Source organism: Lepisosteus platostomus, chromosome 11 (assembly GCF_059453375.1).
Source record: "Lepisosteus platostomus isolate fLepPlt1 chromosome 11, fLepPlt1.hap1, whole genome shotgun sequence".
In the NCBI taxonomy this organism is placed as follows: Eukaryota; Metazoa; Chordata; class Actinopteri; order Semionotiformes; family Lepisosteidae; genus Lepisosteus; species Lepisosteus platostomus.
In genome coordinates, this window is record NC_142621.1 from 45,632,969 (window position 1) to 45,659,080 (window position 26,112).

A 26,112-nucleotide genomic window follows, 5' to 3' on the forward strand; every position below is an offset into this window, starting at 1 on the left:
TTTTTTTATCGCGTTAATATAGTAACCATTTGGGTTTCTGTTTCAAAAGTGCAAAAGGTTATCTAAGCCACATTCCTTCAAGAAAAGGCAGCAGTTCGTGGACTGTGAACGAAGGGAGGACTTCAGCACAGGTTGCAAAAATGACTGTTTCAGAGTTTGCTTTTTAATGACTAAATTACAGCCCCTGAAACTCATTTTTCGGTTTATTGCTTATGAGATGCCAGTGGCAAAACGAGCCCTATGGTTTCAGTTTCTGTGGCACATAGTCCACTGGGAGGAATGCCAAGGAGCCAGGTTAGAGAAAATGAAAACTGTGAACAGTGTAACACTTAGGGCTTGGAAGAGTTAGCCAATAACCTCATTGCAAGTGAGCAACCACAAACAACACAACATCGTTCCACATTCTTCTGTTAGTTTTTTTTTGCCTGCTTGTAATGGTGAGAATCATGGCAAAACAGTCCAAACACGGTTTCAAATACTTTATGAAAATTCTAGTCTGTACCGCTGTACTGTCATTGAAGTACAGTTACAATCTGGAACATGTCATTTCTTAATTATGACACATTAGACTGCTGTGATCGCTGAATTTTGACTATTGGATAAACATCTTTGCTGTATTAAAACCTTACAAATGCAAATTTTTCTCTTTGGTGTGATACCCTTGATAATTTCTGATTCAAATTAAAGTTCTGCCTGGTAGTTTTCACAGGAACTTTTTCCAATATACAATAACATGCAGATTAATTTGAAAGTGAAATTTGCACTCTAAATCTGTTTTTTTGTAACCATTAAGCAATCTAAACTCATTACCTTCCTGTAACAGTGCGAAGAAGCAGCAGAGTTTCCTTCTCTGGCATTGTCATGATTTGTTTTTTCATGTCGAAAACATTAGAATATGTACTTCGTCGAAAGCCGAAGTACAATCAGGCGAAATCAGACGCCTCTTGACTGCCAATATTTTGTTTTTTTTATTTAGTGAAAGACCTGCTTATCATTGTGACCATACAGTAGCCAAGTTACACCTGTAGTGTAACAGGAAAAATACAATTATAAGAAAGATCTTGAAAGATAACAGTTGTTTTACACTTCATTTTAAATCTTCACATAGTGTTGAGATTGTTTCTGAAATGTCTGGGCCATTTCCCAATAATCTAAAATTCCTAATAGTCTAACAAATAGGTTTTTAACTGTTTGAATCTGAATACCAAAGTAAAAAGCATAATATCTTCCTGCTCTCCTCTTTTCCATTTCTGTGTCCTGTGGAAAACTGGTGAGGAGTCTCTCTAATCTCTAAAAATTAGGAGTAATACTACAGAGAAGGGGAATCTGTAGGTTTTCTTTTTCAACAGCCTACAGTATATCCACTCGGAATTGGTTTAACGGGACCAGTTTAACAGCATCTCCCAGCTCTTCAGGTGCTGCTGCTGTAACACTTATGACCCGAATTTTTGTTTTTGTGATAGTCATATATTGTAGGAACTCTATCTTTGATAGAAAACTTGCTCTCATTTAAAATATAATTCAGAAATATTTCCAAGCAGCAGGACTTAAAAGCCCCAACAGATATCTCTGCACCCATGTGGAATATTGGTTACAGGAGTGTCGATTGATTGTTTTATTTAAGGCGTGCACATATTGTTTTATTAGGAGCATGACAATATCAGATTTATATATTTTTCAAGGAAGGCAAGTGAGATACATTAATAAAATGAGTATTCATATTATTCATACCCTCCAGGACTAGAGTTGGACAGCTCTGTTTGCAGGAGGACCGCAATTTCAGCGTCTGATTCTGTCACCACAGACTGTTCACCACAAACCAGAGCAATGTGCCTCTTCACCATGGAGACTGTGCAGCCCCGACAACATGAAAATGTGTAAATAAGGATTAGAGGGGAAAGTAAACACTGTGCTTTCTCCCAGGAACTTGCTACAGGTTCAGCAAAGAGCAGAACTGTGCTGAGACTTCAGGACGACCTTTAAACATGACTTGATTCTTCACGAGGAGCAAACTCCCAAGCTGTGTGGTGGAGTCAAATGCCAAAGCTCCGGGGAATTCATGATGGGTATCGACTGGGTTTTGGTATTGTTAAGGAACAAACAGCCTGCACCAGGCCACCTATAGCTGTCCCGTGCCTTCTGAGATATTGAAATGGATATCAGAAGCCCCAAATGTTACAACGTGAAAGGGAAATAATGTGAGCAGGAATTGGATTTGTGGTTCAGTGCTGCCTATTACACATTTAATTTTGAGGAAGTGAAATTAATCACAGGAACCAAAATGGCAGAGTGTAACAAATCTTAAACTGACAGCAAAATTTGCGACCTGAGTATTGTGGTGATTTAACGTGAACTAGACGCAACATGCTACCGTGGTTCCTGAGAAAATATTTTCAATAATTAATCTTACTAAGTACTACTATGTTCTCCGTAATGTTTGGTTTACAAACAGAGGGCCTGCTTTCCACAGAAGTAATGTTCATTTCAATCTCACACAAGCAAGGCCGCTTGGGCTGAACTGACATCGCGTGTCTCCGTTAACGTGATTTCTGTGGTTGGAGCCCGACTTGCGTCAAGGTAGAGCCAGACAGATGTAAGCAAAACCAGGGGCAGAGATTGCAGTGACCCTGCAGAAACTGTAGTTTTAAATGAAGCAAATAATCTCTGATGACTGTTATTGAGTTCTGATATATGCAGATAAATCACTTGTACTGTAATTGCAGTTTCAGGGAAGATTGCTTTCCCGTCATTAGGCTTTCTGGAAAGTTCTTTTGTACTGGTGCTTTTTTTTCCTGCTAGATTTATGTTACCATCTAGAAATCTGGGCAAAGAAACAAACTGCAATATCGGCAGTTTTCTGAATCCAGATTATGTAGGTGTGAGGAGTGTAGCTGATTACACTGAAATGCAGGGGCAGTGGGAGGGTTAGAAGGTGCTAACAAAATAAGAAATGTCCTGGCAGCCTCTCCCAACATCTCTTCAATACACAGTCTGGCAGAAACAACGTATTTGTTATTAACTTGACAGTTAATAACTGAACTGTTCCAGCGGTGAGCAGGGTGTTCATTGGTACAAATTATTCTCTCTTTATGTATATATTTTTGGATGGATTTCTACCAAGCAAGCGATAAGAAACAAAAGTCACGCTCATGTTTTGTGACAAACTTAATATCTGGGCACTCATTGTAGCTGCAGTGGTGATGCAAAAACTACTTTGTAGCATGAATTCTACGTAGAATTTAGAATTGCCTGTCTTGTCACTCAACCTCGATAGTAGTGCTTTCGTGGAAGAAAGTTTTTTTTTTTCCCACTTTAAGATTGGAGTTTATCAACTGAGCCAGTGCTCATCCATGGCAGACTGTCAGTGGTTTGTTTGCTATCTTGAAAAATGATGCCACAGATTGTGACTTGCTATTGTCTGACTCCCATATAAGTATTAAACATATTTGCTTGCATGCTCCTTTATCCCTTTATGAGTAACTAACGGTGTTCGACACCACTAGTAGAATTATTCTGTCAAGATGAGTTAAAAGGTGTCTTGTAGCCTTTATGTTCGGTCATATTGTTTTCGGGAGGATTAGTTAATGAATTGCTTGGTGAACCATTGTGCTGCAACTTCTGTCGTGTGCAGGGATTCTTTTTTTTGTGGAATGCAGCACCTTGTTTTATTTTACAAGACATTTTCATTGATTTTAATTAAAGTATGGGAAAAAATACTGTAACACGAACCAAGTGTCTCCTTCACCTCTGCTACCTTGACTCTGTCTATTCTCTGAGGCCACGTCCTAAAAAAACTGTAAATGCCTCAGTAAGCCCCTCTCTCTTGCCCACCTTTGACTCTCTAGATCCCTCCTTCACCTCCTCTCCACCCTTTAGCCCCCTGGGTTCTCTTCTCTCTCTGTGTGGGGGTTCTGACTTTCCTGACCTGCAGCAAGGGGGCTGGGCCCTAGCCCAGTGGCTTTCAGCTGCTTTCTGAAGCCAATAAACATTCCCACACGGATTTGCTCATCGGGCGAGGTTGTTCCTGAACCGAGCTGCCTAGTTGAGGCTTGTTTCTGCTCTCCAGCTTGGTAGCTCTGCCTGCTCTGCCACTGTGTGAATCGAAGGTCAGCCATCAAGCCTGGAGCAGTGTCTTGAGAGCATTCTGTTCATTACCCAAAAACTATTCGTTCATATCTGCGAAAGCTTACATTTGTTTCACTAGTTTAATGACAGTGCTTGTTTGATACAATTACTCTGTGTTTGTTAAAATTACAAGCACTGTGTCGCCCATGCTGTATATTGGAAAGTGACTAATAGTGGCTTTCAAAGACAAAATTCTTGTTGGTTTTTGAATAACCTTGGTCAGACCTGAGGAACCAGGGAGGTTCTCTCAATGAGAGCATCTCGCGCTGGGGGCAATATGTTCCGGTGCCTGGCGATGTCATAATTAAGGTAATTAACTGCTTAATTAATTGAAGTGGCCAGCATGATCCAGTAACCCAGTAACTGTTCCTGGCGCCTTTTATTCCCCAGCTATGTCAGAGGAGCGGAAACACAAGTCCGCGTGAAGACGAGAGACGAGTGTTTCCTCTCCGCAGGGAGGTGAACGACGAAGAGAAAGATCAGATCTAGCGCTGGTGTGCTGATGGATGTGTCACACTAGCTCACTTTTTTTTTTTCCCCCTGCAGGTCATTTTTGAGCGGCATGCGGCAAGTTCTGTCTCGTGTCAGAATTCGTGGGATGATGTTATGAGCTCGCCCAGTTTTCCGTAGAGACAGTCCACTCAGGGAAGTGGCAAAGGTCAGAACAAGAGGTTTCTGTAGAAGGGAGACGCAGACTCCAGATTCCAGTGAATATAGCGCTTCCAAAGCAGCTCAGAGTGGCCTTCTCCAAACTGCCCAGGCTAGTCCTTCACTACCTCCTTGCTGTAAATACGATCTTAAAAGTTTTGTTTTTAGTGTTGTTAATAATTGTTATATCGGCTTTTGACTATACTTGACAGGGTAATAGGCACAGCTCTTGATATGTTCTGCAGTCAATTACTCTCATTTACGGCATGGAGCACATTTCATCCCGAGGGATACAAAAGCACTTTGCACTTAGGAGGGGACCTACTGTACTTTATCCACTACTGCCATGCAGCTTCCATCTGGGTGACGGAGAGTAACCATTCTGCACCAGCAGCCCCAGGCCAGGTAGAGAAGGGAGACATTGCCAGTTAGGGGATACTATAGGGAGGCCAGATTCTACAAACAGTTGAATTTGGCCTGGTTTCTGCAGACAGCACAATATTTCTGCCTGTATGGCAGGATCTCGAATATTGAAGTAGCCCGGATCTCATCTGGAGGACACCTCCTGCTCAGTGTGTCCTGTCACCATGCTGGTCCAGAAGAAAGACGGATACCTACTGGAAATCAGTAACCAAGTAATCAGTCTCGCAACCAAGTACTCACTTCCTTTTACTGTCCCAGATGGGAAATTGGCTTTACCGCAAAAGACATAACACAACACACAATAGAGTTAACACAACACGAGTCCATTAACAAACATGTATGCTGATAAAGAAAAAAAATATTAAGTAAAATGTAAAATCAGTTGACCAAATTAAGCGGGTTAATAGCTGTGGGAATAAAAGATAACCTAGTTCTGTTACATTTGAATCTAGGTGGTCTAAATGGAAGGAGCTCAAACTCATTGTGCAAGGGGTGGTTATGGCAGTCAGTGAGTATATTGGCCTATTGCACTTTTTGTTTGACGTAGTTGGTCCGAAAGCAGTAGCTGTTGTGCCCCAGTAATTGTGGTGCCTACGTTCTCAGTCCTGCTCAGTCTGTTTTTGTTGTGTGTGCTAAGGTTACCAAACCAGGTTACCGCAGTGACCAGCCCGACTTGCTTAGCCTCTGAGATCTGTTAAGATCAGACTAGAAGGTGGTAGTGCTTTTGTCATTTCCGGAAGAAGTCATTCAGTCAGATGTGTCGACACACCCTGGTGTGTTGAATGAAAGAGTACAGAGATATGGAACAAGAGATAATGCAGGATGTCGCCTTAAACCGAGCAGTTTCTGTGCTTCTAGGAGCTGCACCCTAGATCTTGCTCTGTTGGGCTTAGGGTCTGGCGATACCGATTCTGTGTTGGGTTACATTTTAGATTCAGGTCCAATACAGGGGATGAGGGATTGTTTAGTACTAGGAGTGCATTAAAGCTTCAGAAAAAAAATTGAGACCACTTTAAAAAAACATGTGCATCACATTTTATTGACACTCTGTGGATTAAAGCCAGCCCTTCTAGGTTAGGATGAAATATGCACAAAACAAAGCTGGCAGGTCATTCCTGTTTGGGCACATTTTTGCACGTCCAAGTGAATCAGTGCTATACTGAGTTAAGCCTTATGGATAGCATCACATTTTCTTTACTCAAGCAATCTCCATATGGCCCTGTAATGCTGTTTTTAAGTCTTATCAGTTTTATTTATTTTATAAAACATTCCGTTCACTACATGTGTGATCTAATATAAAAAGGAAGCACTTCACAAAAATGCTGTTTGAACCCTACTCCCATATCTTAAATCTATACTTCTGATTATTGGCACTCTGAAATGACTTTGATGACCCTTAGTATAGAACAAGTTCAGCATGGGTTTATTCCATTCTGAAAAGTATAGTATAGAATGTGTTCCAACCCACTAGAGAGTAAAAATTCTCCTGTGTAAAGAGAATCGTAGCTGCAACAGTATTTCCCCTCCTGATATTTACTCTTAGGTTTTGGGCATGGAAATGTTTGCTCGCCTTCTGCATCAAGAATTAATGGCTGGGGTGGCTCTTTCTTACAGAGGCGTTTACATGACCGTGTGAGGAGCGGTGGCTCTGTGGCTAAGGATCTGCGCCTGTGACTGGAAGGTTGCCGGTTCAAATCCTGCGGCCGGCAGAGGAATCCTACTCCGTTGGGCCCCTGAGCAAGGCCCTTAACCCTAACTGCTCCAGGGGCGCCGTACAATGGCAGACCCTGCGCTCTGACCCCAAGCTTCTCTCCCTGTCTGTGTGTCTGTGTCTCCATGGAGAAAAGCTGGGGTATGCGAAAAGACGCATTCCTAATGCAAGAAATTGTATAGGGCTAATAAAGAAACATTAACATTACATTGATTGTTGGATTATAATACAGCCGAGTTCCAGGGGCCTTGGTGAGCAACAAGATCAGGGGTTCGAGTCTGGATCTGGGCACAGGCCAACCAGGAAGAGGCTGACCACCGCTGTGGAGAGGGGAGGGAGGGATAGTTGGGCAGGGCTCTCTGTCACACAGCGCCCCCTGCAGGCTCATGCTGCTATCAGAGAGGGTGAAACCCCTCCTCTGGTCAGCCCTGAACATCTGGCAAGAGACATGGAAAAACACAGCTGGCTATTTCCAATGGGTTGAGCAAAACATGAAAATCCCAGATTAGAAAGTTTTTTTTAATAAAAAGTTCAATTCTGTTATTCCTGCTGTGATTCTGCCACTTTCCCTCTTACCTGCTGTACTTGAATGAGTGACCATGTATGCTAACCATCGTTTCCCACGATTCCTTCCCCAGAACACTGTCTCGAGGTACGGCTGCCAGTTCCGAGGAAACTCCCAGCACGACGCACTGGAATTCCTGCTCTGGCTGCTGGACCGAGTCCATGAGGACGTCAACTCCTCTCCCAACAGCAACGGCGGCAAGACCAAAGCTACTGGGAAGGTAAGAGAGTCCCTGGTTCCTAGAAGACCACCTAGTGACAGAGAGCAGGCTGTCAACATGAACACGGGCACCCGTATCTGTTCTGCAGTAGCTTAGCCTCTTTCAGGAATGTATGGGAGTGCACAAGATGCCCAGATGTAGCCCGCTGGGACAGCTTAGTGCATGAGAAAGAGAAAGCTTGACACGTATGAGCTGAAGCTGCTTCTCCCATCCTCACCCAGTGACTAAGGACTGCTGGTTTGTTTAACAGGCAGATACCATTCCTGCATTGCCAGATAAATAATTCAGCTTCTGTGCTACTTTTACAAAAAAAAACTGCAGCGCTGTAGTCCACAGCCGCCTAAGCGTAGACAATGCATCCTCTGCCAGTGTGCAAGTATGCGCGAGCATGTCTCCTTACAGTGCGAATTCCATAGAATGCTTTCACAAAGCCTGGAGGGATACAGTTGGGCTGTATGCATGCCGAAAGGCTGGGTGGCAACAAAATCAAATCGCGGAGCGCTCTGGAGAGTGCCATGCCGAGGAATTGTAGTAGGGGGATTGTTCTCAATTAAAATGCCGTGCCTTCCATGGGGGCCTGCTGATTTCTCTTTGCAACTGGCTGGCCAGCTGCGATTGTGCCCTTCTGGCTGTTTTATCTCGGCTGTGAGAGGCGGAAATGCTGGCGCCCACGCTCCAGGGACTCACACATCTTCAGGATTAGGTTTCTTCCAGGCTGGGCAGGCTAAGAACTGCTGATACCAACATTCTGGATGGTGACGACCCTTAAGATCTTTTAAATATATTGCCGATGGAATAAAGAATAAAATGTTGTAATTGGATGATGTTTTCCTTGCATTTTGGTGCTGTGAAACACCTAAATAGTTTCCATAATGCTGTAAGGGAATTTATTAGCACACAAATAGAACTTAGAGCTGTTTATTCTTTATTAAAATGTTGTTGTTTTACTCCTTTTTTCAGCATGGAATGTGATGCAATAACCTCCTTTCAAAGAGCAAATCTTGGTTTTTCTTAAAGCTTCCCTGCAGGACCTTACCTGTAACTTCAAAAAACCTTGCATTGATTTTGAAAAATGCAAAAGCTTAAGCATTTTGAAATCTCAAAGCAAAAGCAGAACTCTTTAGAAATTAGACCAACTGGAAAGCTGCACCAACTTCAAACACTGGGCCGTTGCCTGTGCTGAATACTGTGGAGTTTTTCAAACACGCAGTGAAAGAATAATATTTGCCTTGTGAGAAAAGATGGCAAGCCTCTTAGAAAAAGCCTTATTAGATCTGAAACAAGTGAGTGTAAATGAAAATAAATACTGTGTCTGCCCCTTTCTTGTTACTTGGTTGGGTGCCTTAATGAACCAGATGAAATCCTATGCTGTGTACTGAATAGAATAATGAGGGCTGTATTTTGCTTGATGAACACAGGTCTCTTTAGATGGTCTTCCTTCAATACCTGAATAGGAAACTCTTTCTCAGAGGAGGTCGTGCTGCTTTCCATTGCCTGGCCTGCATTCACAGCTCTTTCTGAGACCAGGTCCCACTGTGTGGAACATTCATGCTTGTTTCCCAAACCAATCAAGGGTTTCAGTTTTCTAAAGGAAGTGATTTTTTTGCTTGTTTGTGGCCAAAGCTAGCATTCTCTGCCCTGGCTAATATTCTGTGTTCAGATGCAGGGACTGATTTTTTGAACAATTAATCCCCCTTTACCTCCCTCCCCCTACCTTGAGATGGCTAATTCTACAGTTTTTGTAGGAAGTTCGAATGAGGTCATAGAAGAATGGACCATTTTCAGTTGTATTCTTCCTATCTTGCTCTTTTGATTGCTAGTGACTAATTGATTGCAGATTCTCATTTAGGCACTTCTCTAAAGCACATTGGAGTGACAGCTTCAACAATCAGCCAAGGCACTTAGTTTCAGATGCCAGGACTCTCTGAATAAAGAAATGCCTTCTATTTCCAGCCTTAAAAGCGTCGACCTCTTAATTTACACTTGTGACCTAGACTTTGTGCTTTAATGCGGATCTGGAAGTGATCTCTGTGATCAAACTGATGTTAGGACATGTTGTAGGTGTGTCTGCATGCTCTTTCGGAATCCAGATTGCAAAGCTGCATGTTCACACCAGTCTGTACTCATCAGAGTTAAAGATCCCTTCAGGTTTGGTAAGGTGGCAGCTTCTTCTCCTGTAAAATAAACTCCCATTCTTGAGATGATTGTAGAGCAATTTTCCTTCCATAAAAAGGCTTTCAACTGTACAGGAAAAATTCCAGAAGTAGCCATTGCCTACTTGGTGGAAACAGTTAAGAATACAAAGAATGAATTTCCGTTAGAACTTTGTAGACCGACAAGCAAAGGGTGAAATAATCTTTTTTTACCACGAGAGGAGGTGACAGCAAACCGAAATCCGATGACATTAAAGATCAATTGTGCTTTCTGAAAGAGGCCGTGTGTAAACCCTGGTATTGTTCTCTCTGAATTCAGGTGGTGAATTACATTCTCACTCCTCCCCCTGGTATGTTGCCTAGTGGGGCTCCTGGTGCAGTATGGGTACTGTGCGTTACCCATGTGGTACTTCTGACAAGGATGAAGTGGGACCTTCTATGTGTAAAGAGGTTTGAGATCCTTAGGGATGAAAAGCACTTTATAAGTCTAAGGAATTATTATAATAGGCTTAGTGTGAGAAATGGAAAAGGCTGAGCTCTTCGGCTGTGGTTAAGGAGATGGTGCAGGAGGCCAGGCAAAGGGCTGAGTCTGACTTCAGTCTGGACAGAATCCCAATTTTGCCTGTGTTCGCCTCTTGAGACTGGCACACCGTTAGTGTGAAAAGGTGCCTGCGCTGAGATGAAAGACTAGTATAATAACAGCCGAAAGATAATCGTATCATCCCAGGTGTTTGAAATCGATTTGCAAGAAAATGTAAATACAGGTGGTGAAATGGTTTCTCTCTACAAGCGAGGCAAGTAGAGCTGTAAAAGAAAATGAGATAAAAAATCAAAAGGGGGCCAGGAAAACTTTCAGGTATTCTCATTCTTGAAGATGGATAGACAGCTCGTGCAGCAGGAGGTAATTAAAGTGGCCTTCCAGCATTATTCAAGAAGAGCGCTGTCACTTTGGCAGCGTGTTTTTTTTTCCCCCACTGCTTCAGTGTTCGGTGTTGTACTGCAGATGAACAAACCTTCCCTGTCGAATAGTTTTGAAGCTGCAAATAGCTGGAGGTCCTTGCCGTGGCATGGAATAGAAATCTGGACCCCGCAACTTTGCTGAAGTCCTCAGGTTTGCTAGGAGGCAGCTGCCTGCCAGGGACTGCAAGGGCAGAGGATATAGCAAGAAACTCGAATTGAGCCAGATGGTGGTTGGAAGGGGTGAGAATACTCGCAGAGGCAAAACACAAGTCTTCCAGTTACTCAGGCTTGTGTAGGAAAGACGCTTGAGCATGTTTTTATATATGATTTTTGATCCGTCTCGGTATAAACTGTGCCGTCTTCCGGAGTTATGGCTGCTAGTGTTCCAAGTAAAGTTCATCTCCTCTGGAACTAAGCAGATGACAGGCTGATATTGTTCCAGCCCCGGAGTGCCTGACAGCCAGTGAAAAGCCCTGAGAGATAGGAGGGCTCCCCCTACTGGTTGGCACAAAACACAAACGGAACTAATGGTTATTTTGGAGCTGTGGCATATTCTTTAACACTCTAGACTGTGATTTATATTCAGGGAGTTGAAGTATTTTGTGAAAGTTCCTGACATTCACAAATATTGGCATCTTATTGCAATTTTTTAGATTTCAGTTTCACTGCGCAGTGAACTAAGGAATAGGCTACAAAAGCATTTGAGACCCCAGTTTTCAAGCGTTTTTGTGTCTGGCGCCATTACAAGATGCAATACAATGGAGCATATGAGGTATCAGAGCAGGTGTGAGCCTGTCTGTTCTACAGAGCCCTCATTACCAGAGCATCGGCCTGTGTAGCTGTGATATACAGCTATACCAAACAGACTTTTTAAATTGAAGTAAACAGCTCTCATTTTCCTCTACGGGCAAGAGCAGAGCATTTGTAACTCATGCTTGGATGGAGTGTCCATTTGAATGGTGTGTAGGTCAAGTGCTGGGGAACGGTTCTGTTCAGGTATGGCCTCAGTTTGTTCTGTCTTTCATTACTGTTTACTGTAGCCAGGGCCACGCAAGCAGACAGAATTGCTTCTTACTTGCAGTACGGTATAGGTGGCACACCTGGTGACCTAGAAGTGATAACTCTAAATAAGAGAGAGGACAAAAAAGTTCTTATGTGTGTTTTTTTAGAACAGCTCATCCTTCGCTTTACAGCCTCCCCTAAATATGTCACAGGAGCCCATAAATTTAATCCTGCTGTGATTTTCTCATCCCCAGCTCGTTTTGTTCAGTGACTGATGCACGGTGGTGGAGGGGGCAGCTAATCGCAGAGGCCGTCTGTTAGAAAGAGAAAGGGTTTCGGACAGCTGGACACGCTGGTCGTGCGTCTGTCGCTGCTCTTCGGAAAACCCTCAGAGGGGGTCTGGAACGCTCTGACCTATGCCGGAGGAATGCGCCGCGAGCGGAGGTCTGGTTTGTGTCACCCAGCCGCAGACCCGGATAAAGAGCAGATGAAAAGCTTGGAATGGGAGGCGAGAGTGGAATCTGGAGAGCTGGTGCCATTTGACTGGCATGAGGTTCAAGTCTGGTCTTGCTAAAGAGTAATAATCCCACTCCAACTCCACTCATAATTTTTAAAAATTACCCCCGTTAAATCCTTATCTCTCAGCCTTCTATGAGAACAGAAGGTCTGGGTGCCCTAATGTTGCTCTGGGCTTATTATGTATGCATGTATTCCAGCTTAAGTGTTGATAATGGCTGGCCCTTTTGTCTTGGGCGTTGAAAAGTTGCCTTGATGTAAACTGCTCTGACTTGGTAATTCAGTCTCTGGGTGCCGCTGTGTCTTTGCTGGCAGTCAATGGACCTCGGCTTCCATACTTTTAAATGGTGTCAGATGCAAATGTATTAACTTGCTGTTTAAAAGGCAATAATAAGACCAGTGAGTGACAGACACCAGTTTAATGGGCCACAGGGTTTATTTTCAGTCTGATAGAGCACGCAGTGTAATATTGACCTTAGGCTGACACCAGGGGTGATGGATATACGTTTCTCTGTTCTGGCCCTGCGGACTGGGGGAACATGCCTTGTAAACTTTGCTCCCTTTCCTATTCTGAAGTTTTACTCATCCTGGCCAAAAAAAACAAACCATAGCAACTACTGCTTTAGCAGGGATCTACAGAGACCCATGTTTCTCCAGTCTTGAACTGCAAGACTGGCGTGTCCACCAGCCACAAGCCTGGGAGTCTCGATGCTGACTCGACTGAGTGGAAGCCGGCGAGGGGCTGGTTTGCGTAGGAGACTCTGTGGGTGACCCTCGCCAGGACGGTCCGCAGACAGGCCTGTTGAAAAGCAGTGGAACTGGGAGAACCTGCGTTTCAGTTCTGCACGTGACCCCCCACGGACCTGGACACCTGTAATTATTTTCTCTGACGGGTTTTTATTAAGAAGCAGAGCATGTGTGGGGACATGCAATATTTTATTAAGTCCCTGAGGATCACAAAAACAATTATTCTCCTTTTCTTTTACGTCGCCTTGCTTCTCTCGAGCTGCCCCAGCACAAAGTGATGGAAGCCAAGAGACATGCATGCAGTTTGACTGGACCCCTCCGAAGGAGATGTTGTGGGAATAATGGGAAGAGAGTGGATTGGGAATGCTCCACACCCTTGTGTGATGTGTCTTTGGCCAGTTCTGCTCCCCAGTTAATAAACAATAATGCTCAATAAAAGACCTGAGCCAAATTCCACATCCTACTGGGTACTGAGTGCTTTGCTTTAACAATCTCTCATTCCCTTAAGCCCAGTTCCCACCACAGTGAGGCTGCTCACTAATCAGGTTTTGTCGAATGAGTGTATTAAATTTGTGTGTTTTTTGGTCTGCTTACAGTGTGCCTCCACAATGCCCGATTTAAAAGTGTGCGACCCATGACAAACAAGCTGTTGTCAGGTGGTGAACAAATCTAGAAGGGTATGGTAATGATGAGGTCTTGCTTCTCCTTTGTGGACATGAAATCAATGTTTTAACAGTCTGAGGTCTCTGAGTCAGGGATGCTGTCCTGTATCTCCAGGGCCAGTTAAACAGATCAATACACTTCTAGGCTGTGCCAAAGGATTTGAAGCTGTGTCAGTCCTGTGCCCCTGAAGGGTCTTGCAGGCTGAGTCAGAGACTCCTCCCCAGTACCAGCGACACCTGGCAATGCCCGTCTCAGCTGCTTCAGTCTCTGCAGGGCTGGAAGTTTTGGAGGAACAGTTCTGTGAGCAAATTGTTAAAAAAAATTCAGATGTGTGGAATGCAAACGGCACGTTTTTCTGAATACTTAAATAAAACTAGAGTGAAAAAATGGGGAAAGGGATAAAAATCTGTGTTGTGCCGCCTCGAAATGAAAACAAGCTGGAGAAGAGTTTCTCCCGTCTCTCCAGCGCCTTGCCAAGGAAACATTAACGAGACCAGTCTATTAGAAGTGTCTTTTTATCAGTGTTAAAACATCCTGGCTGATGACAGAGTTTCTGGGGTTGGGAGCACCAGTACCAGCTAATACGATTCACAGAGCAAAGAAACTTTTTAGATCTGCACCTTATAAAATATTTCTCGGCGTGCTTTTCCTTTTCTGGAAGTGTGCTTCATGCATTATTCAGGTTTATCCGTTTAGGTGCTGTATCTATTCAGTTCCTTGGTCGCAGTGTGGCTCTATTTACTAGATCCTGAGGAGTAAATGATTGAAGAGGCTGTTCCCAGTCCCTTTTTTAGTGGTGTTGGCCTGTTCTGATTGATTTCTGTGCAGCAGGATATCAAGGCCACCGTGAGAGACAAAAGGCATCATCTGGGTTCTTTTGAAATCATTTGTTCTGCAACAAAAATATAAAGGCTGATGTCTTTGAGCTGTAAAACTGTGCGGATGTTGTGTCGGTATTTTCTAATGGAAGATGAACTCTTTTTTTCCCAGCAATTGCTCAAAATCAATTCGATAAAAGGAAATTTAAAACAAAATAAAACCTGAAACCTAAAAACAACCACATCCTCAAAATGCCTTAGAAATGTGCCTCGGGCCAAGCCACTTAGAATTTCTCATCCTCTTTTTGTATGAAACCCTATGAAACACTTTATCCTTTAGGGGGGAAAGTATTATTTAGCTCTCGGCTAATTCTCAAAGTATCTGTCCTTAGTGTCGTCATTCTGTAACTATGGCATGTGTATTAAGTGCCAAGAACAGGAGATACTGTTCATCCTGACATCATGAAGAAACCGTAACATTCACGCGTAAAAAAAAAAATAGCTGGATGTACAGTAATCCTTGGATCCATTAGCTAATAAATTCCCAAATGAGCGAGAGGTGCAATATTTTCTTTCGTGTAACTGTTCTTACAGTATGTCCATTCAATGGGTGGAAGAACCTTTTAAAAGGATCCACAGGAAAAACAACATTTGACTTCAGTCTGTGGTACATGAATATATAATGCATGTTGCAGCTTCTGTAGCTTGTCTTGGAGGTATGGAAAAGCATATTTAACATGTACCTCTTCTGATGGGGAAAATGAGCAAATTAGGGCGAGGGTTGCTAACAATAAGCAAAATTCACAAGGCTCTCTGGCCATTGTTTTGTATATTTACAAGGTTACATTTCTTTTTGGTAAAAGATGCAATCCAAAAGTTGACCCTAAGTATCATTTGGAGGGCTGTACTGGGTTGGAAATGGGTTTGTTTAGATTCCTTGCTGCCTCCAAGAGTTCTTTTCTCCTTACAAAAAGAAAAAAACAGTGTAAAACCTGAAAAGTAGTTGTAAATGTTCTTTTGGTGCTTTAGTTGGGTGTCAGGCAGTGGGAAGGACAGCTGACAAGCTGAGGAAGAGTGGGAAGCAAGCAGAGTGAGGATAGTGCTGGTTTGGAAGAAGAAGGACTGAGAACCTGTCTCTCGGAGCAGCAGCCTGCTCTGCTCTGCGGGGAGACTGACTGCAGGCACAGGCAGTTATGTTGTGATGAAAGCAATGTGAACAACTTGTCTGGCACCAAAAGCTTTCATGGGATCTGAGCTCATCCCTGCAGTGACATTCAGAGGGAGACAATAATAAAAAAAATAACTTTAGAGAAGCAGACCTGTCAGGCTACCATTAATACCCATAAAAACGATTGATATCCTGCACTAAATTGCAGCTGGGGTTAAAACTGAATGAACGATGTACAAGACACGGTGCTTAATCTGAAAACATGCACACACTTGTGAGAAAGTGCTCGTCCTTGTGAAAACGTGCTCACGTTTATGAAAACACGTGCAGGCCTTTGCTGGTGTTTTTTACAGTTCACGTCAGTATCCCACAGAAATATCGGATCTGAAAAGCAGCGTTGAGACTGAAGCTACAGTACTAAGGCTTATTATTTTAAAAAAGGTTCCCTGCCTGTCAGAAGGGCAAGTGAGGTCTCGTGATGGGAGGCTGTGTGCACGGCTGGCCGCTGTTCAGAGGAATTGGGATCTTCTACTGTTGTGATTGAAGTATCAGAAGGATGACATGAATGATTAAAACTTTCAAGGGAACAAAGGACCATAAAATGCAAAGAGTTTGTGCCATAAATAGTGAGAATGTCAGATGCAGACTGATCAGTTTTAGACTCCGATCCAGAATCTCTCAAATACTCTGCAAAAGTCATGCAGTATAAATGTTTTAAGCATGTATTCCAAGCCTGGAGAGACATACTGACACTACCAAGAGGTCTCGGCTCTGGCCTCCTGGCCGTCTGCTCAGCAGTGAATGAAGAAACCACTTTGCTCCCGGGACGCCATTTAAAGGCCTCTAATGGATTTAGTTCGGTCTTGAAATATTTAACGCGGTCTTAAAAAACATTTTATTAAATCTGTAAATATTTCAAAGTGCCTTTAAATAGTTCAAGAAAGCTTCAAATATTTAGAGACATCTTACCTTTACAGGCAATTTTTTCTTAACATTTTTTTTCTCTAAGTAAGAACAGAAGTATTCAAACCTGTTTTTGAGTGACCTTCTTTTAAACCTCTCCAGTTGTCTGTGGAGAGGGCTACTGTACAGTAGGTGTGTTGGCCTGTTGTTTTCTTCAGCTGCATCATAAAGTTATCTAAACACCTACAGTAACACCCTGCTAATCTGTAAATTGTGAAGAACGTCTTGACTTGTATTACCAGCAGATGCTTTTAACATATCTGACATTATTTACAGAAAGATGTGTGAGGCTCGCTTTCTCTTTAGTCATTCTTTTTGTAATAAGGATCCAATTTTTGCTAAATGACAAAGACTGTTCTGTCTGGAAAGATTTGCAAATGACAGCAGATAATTGTGGCTCTGTGGCTAAGGATCTGTGTCTGTGGCTGGAAGGTTGCTGGTTTGAATCCTGCATCCGGCAGAGGAATCCTACTCCGCTGGGCCCCTGAGCAAGGCCCTTAACCCCAATTGCTCCAGGTGTGCCATATAAATAGCTGACCCTGCGCTCTGACCCCAAGCTTCTCTCCCTATCGGTCTGTCTCATGGAGAGCAAGTTGGGGTATGCGAAAACACAAATTCCTAATACAAGAAATTGTATATGGCCAATTAAGTGATCTATCTATCTGTAAATGACTCAAGATGCTAGATTTATGTGCAGAAGGTACATGTACATTCGTTATTTAGAGACTGGGTCAGTTGGTACAAAGATACATTGCTGCAAAAAACAGTCTGACAGGGTTGTTTGTTTAAAGAATGCATTGTTTTCTAGTGATCACAAATAAATGAGCCAAAGTTTTCAGGTCTATTTTCAGCTCAAGAGGGCTTAGGTTCTATTGAATCTTACCAACTCCAACTCCTAGAATAAATAAGGGATCTTCTGATCTTTTGAAAACAAAAAATAATAGTTGCTCCTGCTAATTTGCCTTGAAGTGCCTCCACAGCTGGAGGGATTGCTACTGTATGCAGGAACTGAGTAGCGGCAAGCAGGTTCTGCATTGGTCACGCTGTCTGCTGGTAATCCATCCTGATGAGTTCAATATATGCAGCTTCCTTTTTCACAAATGTAGCGGAGTAAGGTGACCAAATCTGTACCGACTGTGCTTTTCTATTTTATTTATTTTTAGCTGTTTGCCTATACTCCTGATCTGTGAGAACCGGCCCAAGCACACACATCTCTTCTATAGCCCCTAGCCAGATAAGCTCCCCCACCCCTGGTATCCCGAAGCAGTTTTTCTGTGGCTTTGATTTACGAAGCCACGTTTCGGCGTCATTCCTAACCTCCTGTGGATGAAGCGGAGGGAGAAGGACCCCAGCTCTGCTCCCTCTCTCCCTCTCCCTGTTTGCACTCTGGGCTGGGTAAAGCTTCAGCACTGTAGCTGGGCAGAACAAGAGCGCTCCCATTACACCTCTTCAGTGCTTTTCCCCCCAGAACAAGTAAAAACGTAAATGATGCACACAAAAAAACATTAAAACAAAGAAATAGTTTCATCTTCTGAAGATGTGGAAAGCTGATATATTCTCTCCAAGTTTCCATTTGAATGCTTCTATAGTACAGCAGCAGCCTGTAATGGGATTACAAAATCTTAATAATGTTGTCTCTCATTGTGTTCTGTTGCGATGTGTAAGGAGACGATGCACATTTGCTTAAAATCCATCAATATTTTGCGTGGGTTTGAGCAGTTTTCTTCTTGTGATTCGGTTGTTCATAAACTGCAGCTTCTCAGTTTTAGTTAGATGTTTCTCACTTTGTCATTGAGATACCTGGAGCATGTACTAGCATCACGTGTGTTTACTATAAACCAAGTACAGAAAGATCCTGTTTTTTTAACTTCCCAGAAAAGACGGGGTCAAAAAGAGTTTTGGGGCCAGGTTATCGTTTATTTTGTGCATCTCCACGGGTGGCGCGTTTCTCCCACACAGACATCGACAGACTTTGTCTCCCACAGACCTGCCCAGCTAGAACAGCAGTTGTCATGGAAAAGTGGCCTGCTCTTTGAATGGCTGTGCTTTCTCTCTCTCTCACTTCAACACTGACGCTGTTGGATGATGAACACTTCAACCAGTGCTGTGTGAAGACCTAGCCTTTCGACCCGGGGATCGGAGGCAGTGGCTTTGTTTAAGCTGTTTGCTACACAGGCATCTTGTGCGGTTCAATCCTGTTTCTGAGTCTGAGCGCTTTGTCACATGTCAGGGAGGAGTATATTGTTAAGCAACCTGCTGTGAAATCATCCTGAAAGATTCAGGCGCGTGGTGCCTTCTAAACTGCTGCTTCAGGCACAACTTTTTGTTCATGTGGGGAGGTTCGATGGCGCATTCCTTAACATGTGGCAGGCAGTGCTTTCTTTATAGAAAACAAACTCGCATCAAAGCCAACAATCTTGGGAAAACCTAACGTTGCCATTAAGTGCAAGACATGAAATAATGACAGAGTGGTTTGCCATTGAAATACCCTGGATTGGACAGGAGGTTCTGGGTCTCATTAGCTAATGCAGCTAACTAGGGCCAACACTGAACAAATCAGTGCCCCGCTCTCAGGAGAGTACAGCTGAAAAAGCTTGTTCTGTGTGTTGCTTTGCAAACGGTTGAGAAGAATGTCTGTCACATACTGTAGGAATTCAAAAGGGACTCGCTGACTTGTGGTAGCAAAGTGCCACCTTAAATTTTTAAGGTATCCATCACGGCATAAATGTGTTTTATCAGTTTATCACACTATCAGCCTGAAACTGGCAGGATTATTGTAAAATCTCTCTTTAAAAAGAATCCAAGACCTGCTGTGCGTGATTATAGTTTTTAGTTTATAAAAAGAATTTTCATTTCCTTAAGCAGTCATGCGGGCACAGTAGGCTTGCTTGCTTCTTGATCACACAGAGCGTGAAGACAAGTCCCTTCGAATTTGCCTTTTTAACTTGCTGCTAATGTCGATACCTAATTTTACTGACTCTATTCCTTATGCTGACAATACATCAACCTTATGAGATGACAGATGGTCTCCTACAATTGGAGTACCCAGCTACTGTACATGGATCAGCATCCCAAAATGCGGAAGAAGCTGACCACCGGCAGTTCTGGCCCTTTGCCCCTGATCATGGAAGGTCATGTGCTTTTCATGGAGCCAGGGATGGACTAGTGCAGATTTCAGTCCGGCGTAATTCCTCGGTTAAGAAAAGGCTGCCGGCTTGCTGTTTGACTGTAGCAGTGACAAGTCCTTATCCATGCATCTCTTTACTAACCACTTCATCCAATTCAGGGTCAAAGTGCAACCCTGGATAGGGAACAAGCAGACACGGATATTGTCACACACATACACACTCACGCCAGGGCCGTTTTTCCCAGAAGCCTTTGGGAGGAAAAGGGAGCTCCCGGAGGAAAACCCAGACGGACACATACAAACTCAACGTGGACAGCACACCAGGTCCAGAACTGAACACAAGGACCCAGTGCTACAAGGCAGCCAAGCTGACCACTGAGAAGCCACACTGGCTGACTTCAAAAATGTGTAACATTCACAAACAGCTAGGATTCACATTCTGTATGCTGGTGTTTAAAAATATCCCTATAACATGTATGGACTTGAACATTCGTGTTTAAATTTATGTTCTGATCATGTCCTGAATGTGACGTTTTATGGTTCCACGCACGCTGACCGGGGCAGTGCCTGGTTTATACAATAATCCTGTAAGTGCCTGTATTTCAGAACAGAGCCGGCGCTGTGTCTGCTGTGCTCTCCAGATGGCCATCCATTAATAACCTTACTTCAAAGCCGTGCTGAGCTGTGCTGTGACTGCTTGCCTCACGATACTAGCACAACTAGGTGTTTTGAGACAGGGCTGTGTGATTGCTGATGTTCGTCAGGGACCCGAGACCTCAAGTCGCCCATCTTGCTCTTTCTGAAAGTGAAATGTACATTATTCATAACAGATCAGACTATTGGAGATCTAAGGAGCTATTCCGATACCCGTCTTGTGTAATGTCAGAACCTCCCCAGAATGGAATTGCTCACAGTTTTAGTTTCAAAGCCTGGACAGTGTGTCTGAGCCGCCTCTATGTGGATATTCTTGTTTTTTATATTTTATGCAATCATACGTCTTTTATTGTCGTTCCTGCTTTGCGTCAAACAAGACCTTTCAGCTGGTGGCCCCTGGGTGCCGCCCACGGTGCTGGTTTCTGGTTCTGTGCTGAAGGAAATAATTTTGCCCGCCGTGTTACTTACGAGGGACACAACCGCCTTCCGTCGGGTTTGACGTTTCACAATGCATTTAAAATAAATGCATTTTAATAAAACACTGTGCTGTAGATCTGCAAATACTGCATATTATGAATTATTATTCATCGCTAAATAAATTTAACCAGGTTCCAAGCAAAAGGCCTGATCTCTCTAGACTGCTGCCAGCTCACAGCTCATTCTGAGGTGCTGCCAAGAGCACTCGTCTGTGCAGGGTTTTTTCTGCACTCCCTTTGTATGGGGCCTGCTAGCATTTCCATAGAAACAAGGAGAGGGCCAGGAGCTTGGAGGTGTACGTTACTAGAGTAACTATGCCTGTGCTGGACTGAGAAGAATCTGAAATTCTGAGCCCGTGTTTTGTGAAAAAGCAGCATGTTACAATGCAACAGTTACAACTGCTGCTTTTAGTAGAAACTAAGTAGAAGTTATTTCTGATGTTTGGCTGCTTCTGCTTCATAGTTTAATTAAAAAACAAAACAAAACCCTCTTTCTACTGCAGAGAGCTATGGAGCACTGCGTGACAGTGATTCGCTTTTCAGCTGCTCCTCAGTTGAAAATGCTTCCAGTGTTCATTGACATCAAAAATAGTCACCAGAGTTTTATGCTTGTGTCTCCAACCATCTTATTATCTCGGCTGCAGGGCTGTTAATCTGCGTTTTCCAATTCCGCTGTTTCAGTGCTGGGTCGTGCTGAAAACAAATTTTCCAGGGCAAGTGATTTGGAGAGTTTTTCATGACCAGAACGGTGCCGTATCTTCAGGGGTTGACACCTTCTGAAGTTTTGTCATTATTTTGTTTTCTTGAATCTTCCAGACTCATCACACCGAGAACCAAACAAAGTGCCGGACTGGCCCCAGTGTAGCCCTTACGTTTTCCGTCGAGCTCTTCTCAGACTTTGCTCCTGGACGGCTGTAGTGTCTTCTGGGTCTCGTTCCGACCAGAACACTCCATTAAGCAATGGACCTCATCATGTTGCCTCGTTTCTTTTGCGGTTCAAAACTCAAAGCATTCACTGCATTAAAGGCAGCTGCACATATACAGGTAAATCACCTTAGAAGTATTGCAGTCGTGCAGTTAATTAAACACGTGGACTAGCGGTGTAACTGGGAGCTTAACCCAGAAGACACCGGGTTGTCCAGAACTGCCGTCAAAGCTTTGACAGCCCTGCTCTACAGCGGTCGGAGAGGCGTGTGGAGCCGGGTGGTATTCACTGCAGGAGAAAGCGAGCCCGACCTCTTTGTGGGTGCCGCTCAGAGAGCAGGGGAAAAAAAAACTGAGAGGATGTGTCTGGTTTTCTCGCGCGGTAGCCCAGAACATAGCGCTCCGGTAAGCCCGTGTTGAATAGCCCGCATTACCGAGAGCGGTGCGCAGCTGAAAGAGTGGAAGTGAGTCAGCCTGTTTAGTGCACTGGTAGCACTTTTCCTGCTGCTTTATCGCTGACCTTTCCCTTTCCTTTCAGCTGCTGGGCCTTGTTCATTCTGCCCGTCGGCGTACGTGGTGGTGGTTTAGGGGTAGTTTTCAGAGCCCCGTCTTTGTACCCGTCCCTTGAAGAATTCCGAAGCGCTCTCGGGCGGACCTGCTCAGCAGAAATTTCGCACTGCCGCGGAGCTGCAGGAGAAAGCCGATCGTAGCACAGAGCTGATGGATTCCACTCATAAAAACTATTTCCTCATCCTCGCTCTTGCCTATAGGCAAATCCTACACCACCCCGACACACGCTCACTAAGTGACCTCAATGCTGACGATTAAGCTGCCATGGCATGAAGGTTTGAAGGTTTGAGTCGTTTCACGTGTGGAAGCTGAGGGTTCCTGTGCGTAAGCACAAGGGGTGGAATATTTTGTGGTTATCAAAATGCTCTGAGGACATAGGTGTTTTTACCTACAATTTATAAAGTTGACAATGGCATGGACATTTAGGATTTAGGCATTTAGATGAGCAATTTCTTACCTCACTGTGTGTGCATACAGATTGTGAGTCACCCTGGATATCTGCGAAGCAAATCCATTTTTCCATGTATTTCATCAAAAAGCCGCTGATTCCTGGGAAAGGTTTTGGCATCCTGGAGTCTGTTCCTGACGCACAGGGCCCCAGGCAGGAGCACGCCCTGGGTGGGTCACCAGTGCAGGTCAGGGCACACAGGTGGGGGCAGAGACACCAGTTAACTGCGTGTCTCTGGCACCTAGGGAAAACGCACATGTATACAGGAAGATCGTGCAAACTCCACACGGAAGGGACCCTGTGTCTGGAATTGAACCCAGGACTGAAGAGCCGTGAGGGTTCATCATTAACCATCACACCAAGACAAAATGTAACGGGAGTCGAATGCTCATTCCTGGAGGCGGGGTACATGTTTATTTAAACGGGTAGTGTCTATTCTCTGCTTCGTGATGTGGGAGAGCAGTGTCTAGCTGGTGACGGTGGAGGTGAAGGCTCGGGGACCTCCTCTCTCATCCCCCCCCCCTCCCGCCTCTGCACAGAGCTCCACTCCCACCCTGTCAGCTCCTGCCTCTCCTGCTTGTGATGTAGTGTCCAATTAAACAAAACTCAAAGGAAACCGACAACTTGTACTGCACCATGAAAGTTACAAGACTCACCTGTGCCTTTGAAAAAGCCATTAATAATTACTGTTCCAGGGATGTACTGTAGTTAGCTGTCTTGGTTTCTCGTGTTGGGATTTCTTATCAGTTTTTAACTTCAATGTTTTTTTTTTTGCTGCTCTGAATAAAGGAATGAGACTGGGGACGGTGAAACTAATTTGAAACCCATGCTCATTCTTTCTCCCCTGAATATCCCTTCCTCAACGCCTTGCAATATCGGAGTCCTTGAATAGGCCCAAATTTGATTCTCGACCGCCAGACAGTGAGATTTAATTAAGGAGTTTGAAAGAACGTCGGCATTAAAATTCTGCTCAAATGAATCACCTGAGTCAGAGAGCCGTTTCAATGGCCGATCATAATACTGTACATTAGGCTGAAACACAGGCATTTTCCTTTGGCTTTTGGTACCTTGTATTTTAGCACAATCTGGAAACCAGGGAGCACCAATATAAAATTGGATCAAGCTGGGTTTGGAATGTTTTAAATTAATTTCTAGGTGAATTTGACTCTGTGATTTAAAAATAAATTAAATGGGTGAATGGTGTCTGCATGCTAATGATTACCTGCCCCATTAGCATGCTTCTGTGGAAATAATTTTATTGCTTTAAGTTTTCTCATTGATAACGTAGAGCATTTGTTAAGACAGCTGCAGTTGACTTGCTCAATGGGGAAGTACTGTATGCTATTGCTCAAATACTCGTAAGTCGAAGAATGCTGTAATCATAGTTTCGATTTATTGTTGCTTTATAAATGAGAGCTGCTCTTGCATGGCAAGTCAAGAGTGCCCTGCGCAGCTGAAGTCCATCCCAGCACAGTGGCACTCTGCTCGCTGTGCCCCAGTACTGGGGGAATCCCGTTCCCAGTCCTCTAAGGACGCTGCCCAGACAGGCTCCGCTGTGGGGCTCAGCCCCTGCTCCAATGACGACGCCCTCACTGACCCTGCCTCTTTACTTGTTATGCTTACAGTAGGTTGTACTGAAAGCTGAAGCTCTCCACAACTCTGCAGGAGAGTTTGAAACAGTCCAGTTCCCAGCTCCTGTGTGACCCACTCTGTTCCCGTGTGTAACTCTCTCCAGTTCAGATGATCCTACCCTGCTTGAAGGGTTTGTGTAAGTTGTACTTACTATGCTGTATGTACACTAATTTACTGAACCGTTCCCTGATTTGCTTATAACCTTATCCTCTTTCCCCCCACTTCAACTAAGAACCTTTTGTAGATAAGTATATGTCCTGGTCTTGCAAAGCCAGGCTTTACACAATCTCTTCTCAAGCCTCCATTTCTTGTCCTTGAAAGTTTTTTTTTTAATTGCCAATATCTGGACTTATCTGCGATCGACCTCCTGTAAGTACAACATTCTTAATTCAGCTGCTTATTATTCCTCAATTGGTGAGCCAATGAAACCCATCCTGGTGGCCTCTGGGAGGTTAGAGGAAGCAGGGTCCTCAGAGCCATTGTAGATTCAGTGCACCACAGGAGGCCAGCCTTTATCCGTCATGCTGGTCTGGGGTTGCATTTGTAATAGCACTCACTAAACTGATACCCGCTCAACAGCAAATTGGAACAAAGGAATTCATTCTTAGTTTCCTGAAATTGCTATAGTACCTGTGTCAGGGATATGGGACATAATGGACTCCAAGGTGGGCCAGTTGAATTGAGGATTCTGCACACTATTCTGGAAAGATTGTGTTCTGGGGAGTTGTTGAAATAAAAGCCCCACAAAAAGTCAACAGGATTAAGTGAGAGGTACTCCCATCTGGAAAGGTTTATATAGCTGGGTGCTTTACTACGCTAAGGCAGTGGGATTTGAACCCACAGTCTTCCGGTTGCGAGTCCAGTGCGCTCGGCACCTCTGCCTGCCTGGCTTCATGCACCTCACCCTACAGGCGGTCTCTGTCACACAACTCGTGAGCCCATTTTCTTAAGGCCGTTACCTGGCAGATGGCAACATCACGCTACAAGCAGGCGATCAGCGGGGAGTGCGCAGTCCGGGCCGTCTTGCGTGGCTTTGAGTAATTATTTTTAGAAAGCCTTGAGGTTGGTTCTGGACCGCGGGTGCGGGGCTGCTGCTGAGAAAGTGTGAGCGGAAGAGGTGAAAGCAGAGCAGCGTGAAGTGATGAGAGAGCCGACAAACGTCTGGTACAAGCACAGCGAATCAAAGGGGACGGGTGAAACTTCTGTGCAGGTTTGCCACAGTACTCCTTCACAAGGGATACTGTGCTACAGTATATGTGTGAGTACACGGACACTGGGGTTTCTGTCTTTTTAGAACGAAAGAGTTAAGGTATCCCTCCGGCTTCTGCTCTACTTTTAGCTGTTTTATATAGCGCTAGCAGCTTAGGTTCATCTCTGTCTGTACATCCCTTTTCAATTATTTACAGCTCTTCCATTTGCAAGTGTCTGCCCCATATATGCGCTCCAGAAACAGCTCCAACCCTGACGAGATGGGCGGTGTGTGTGCAAACAACCATTCCCTGCAAGCATACGCGTCCACAAAACCCACCTGGACTCTTCAGTAAGACGGAAAATCAAACAGGAGTGTATTCTTCCCTTGGGATTTCTGACTGTCCTCTT

The 26,112-nt window shown here is 44.1% G+C and overlaps 1 protein-coding gene across 6 annotated transcripts in view; it reads left to right on the plus strand.

Moving 5' to 3' along the window:
- usp43a (ubiquitin specific peptidase 43a) overlaps positions 1-26,112 on the plus strand; it is a 138,899-nt gene that overhangs the window by 9,859 nt on the left and 102,928 nt on the right. For 5 of the 6 annotated variants that reach the window (XR_015925428.1, XR_015925429.1, XR_015925430.1 and 2 more), the window contains exon 2: positions 7,546-7,692. The exons of the other annotated variant lie outside the window; for it this stretch is intronic. Coding sequence is in view for 1 of the 5 variants with exons in the window: in XM_088600015.1 (XP_088456141.1) it covers positions 7,546-7,692 (147 nt within the window). In the remaining 4 variants the exon portion in view is untranslated. The remainder of the gene's footprint in view (positions 1-7,545; positions 7,693-26,112) is intronic. 6 annotated transcript variants of the gene reach the window in all.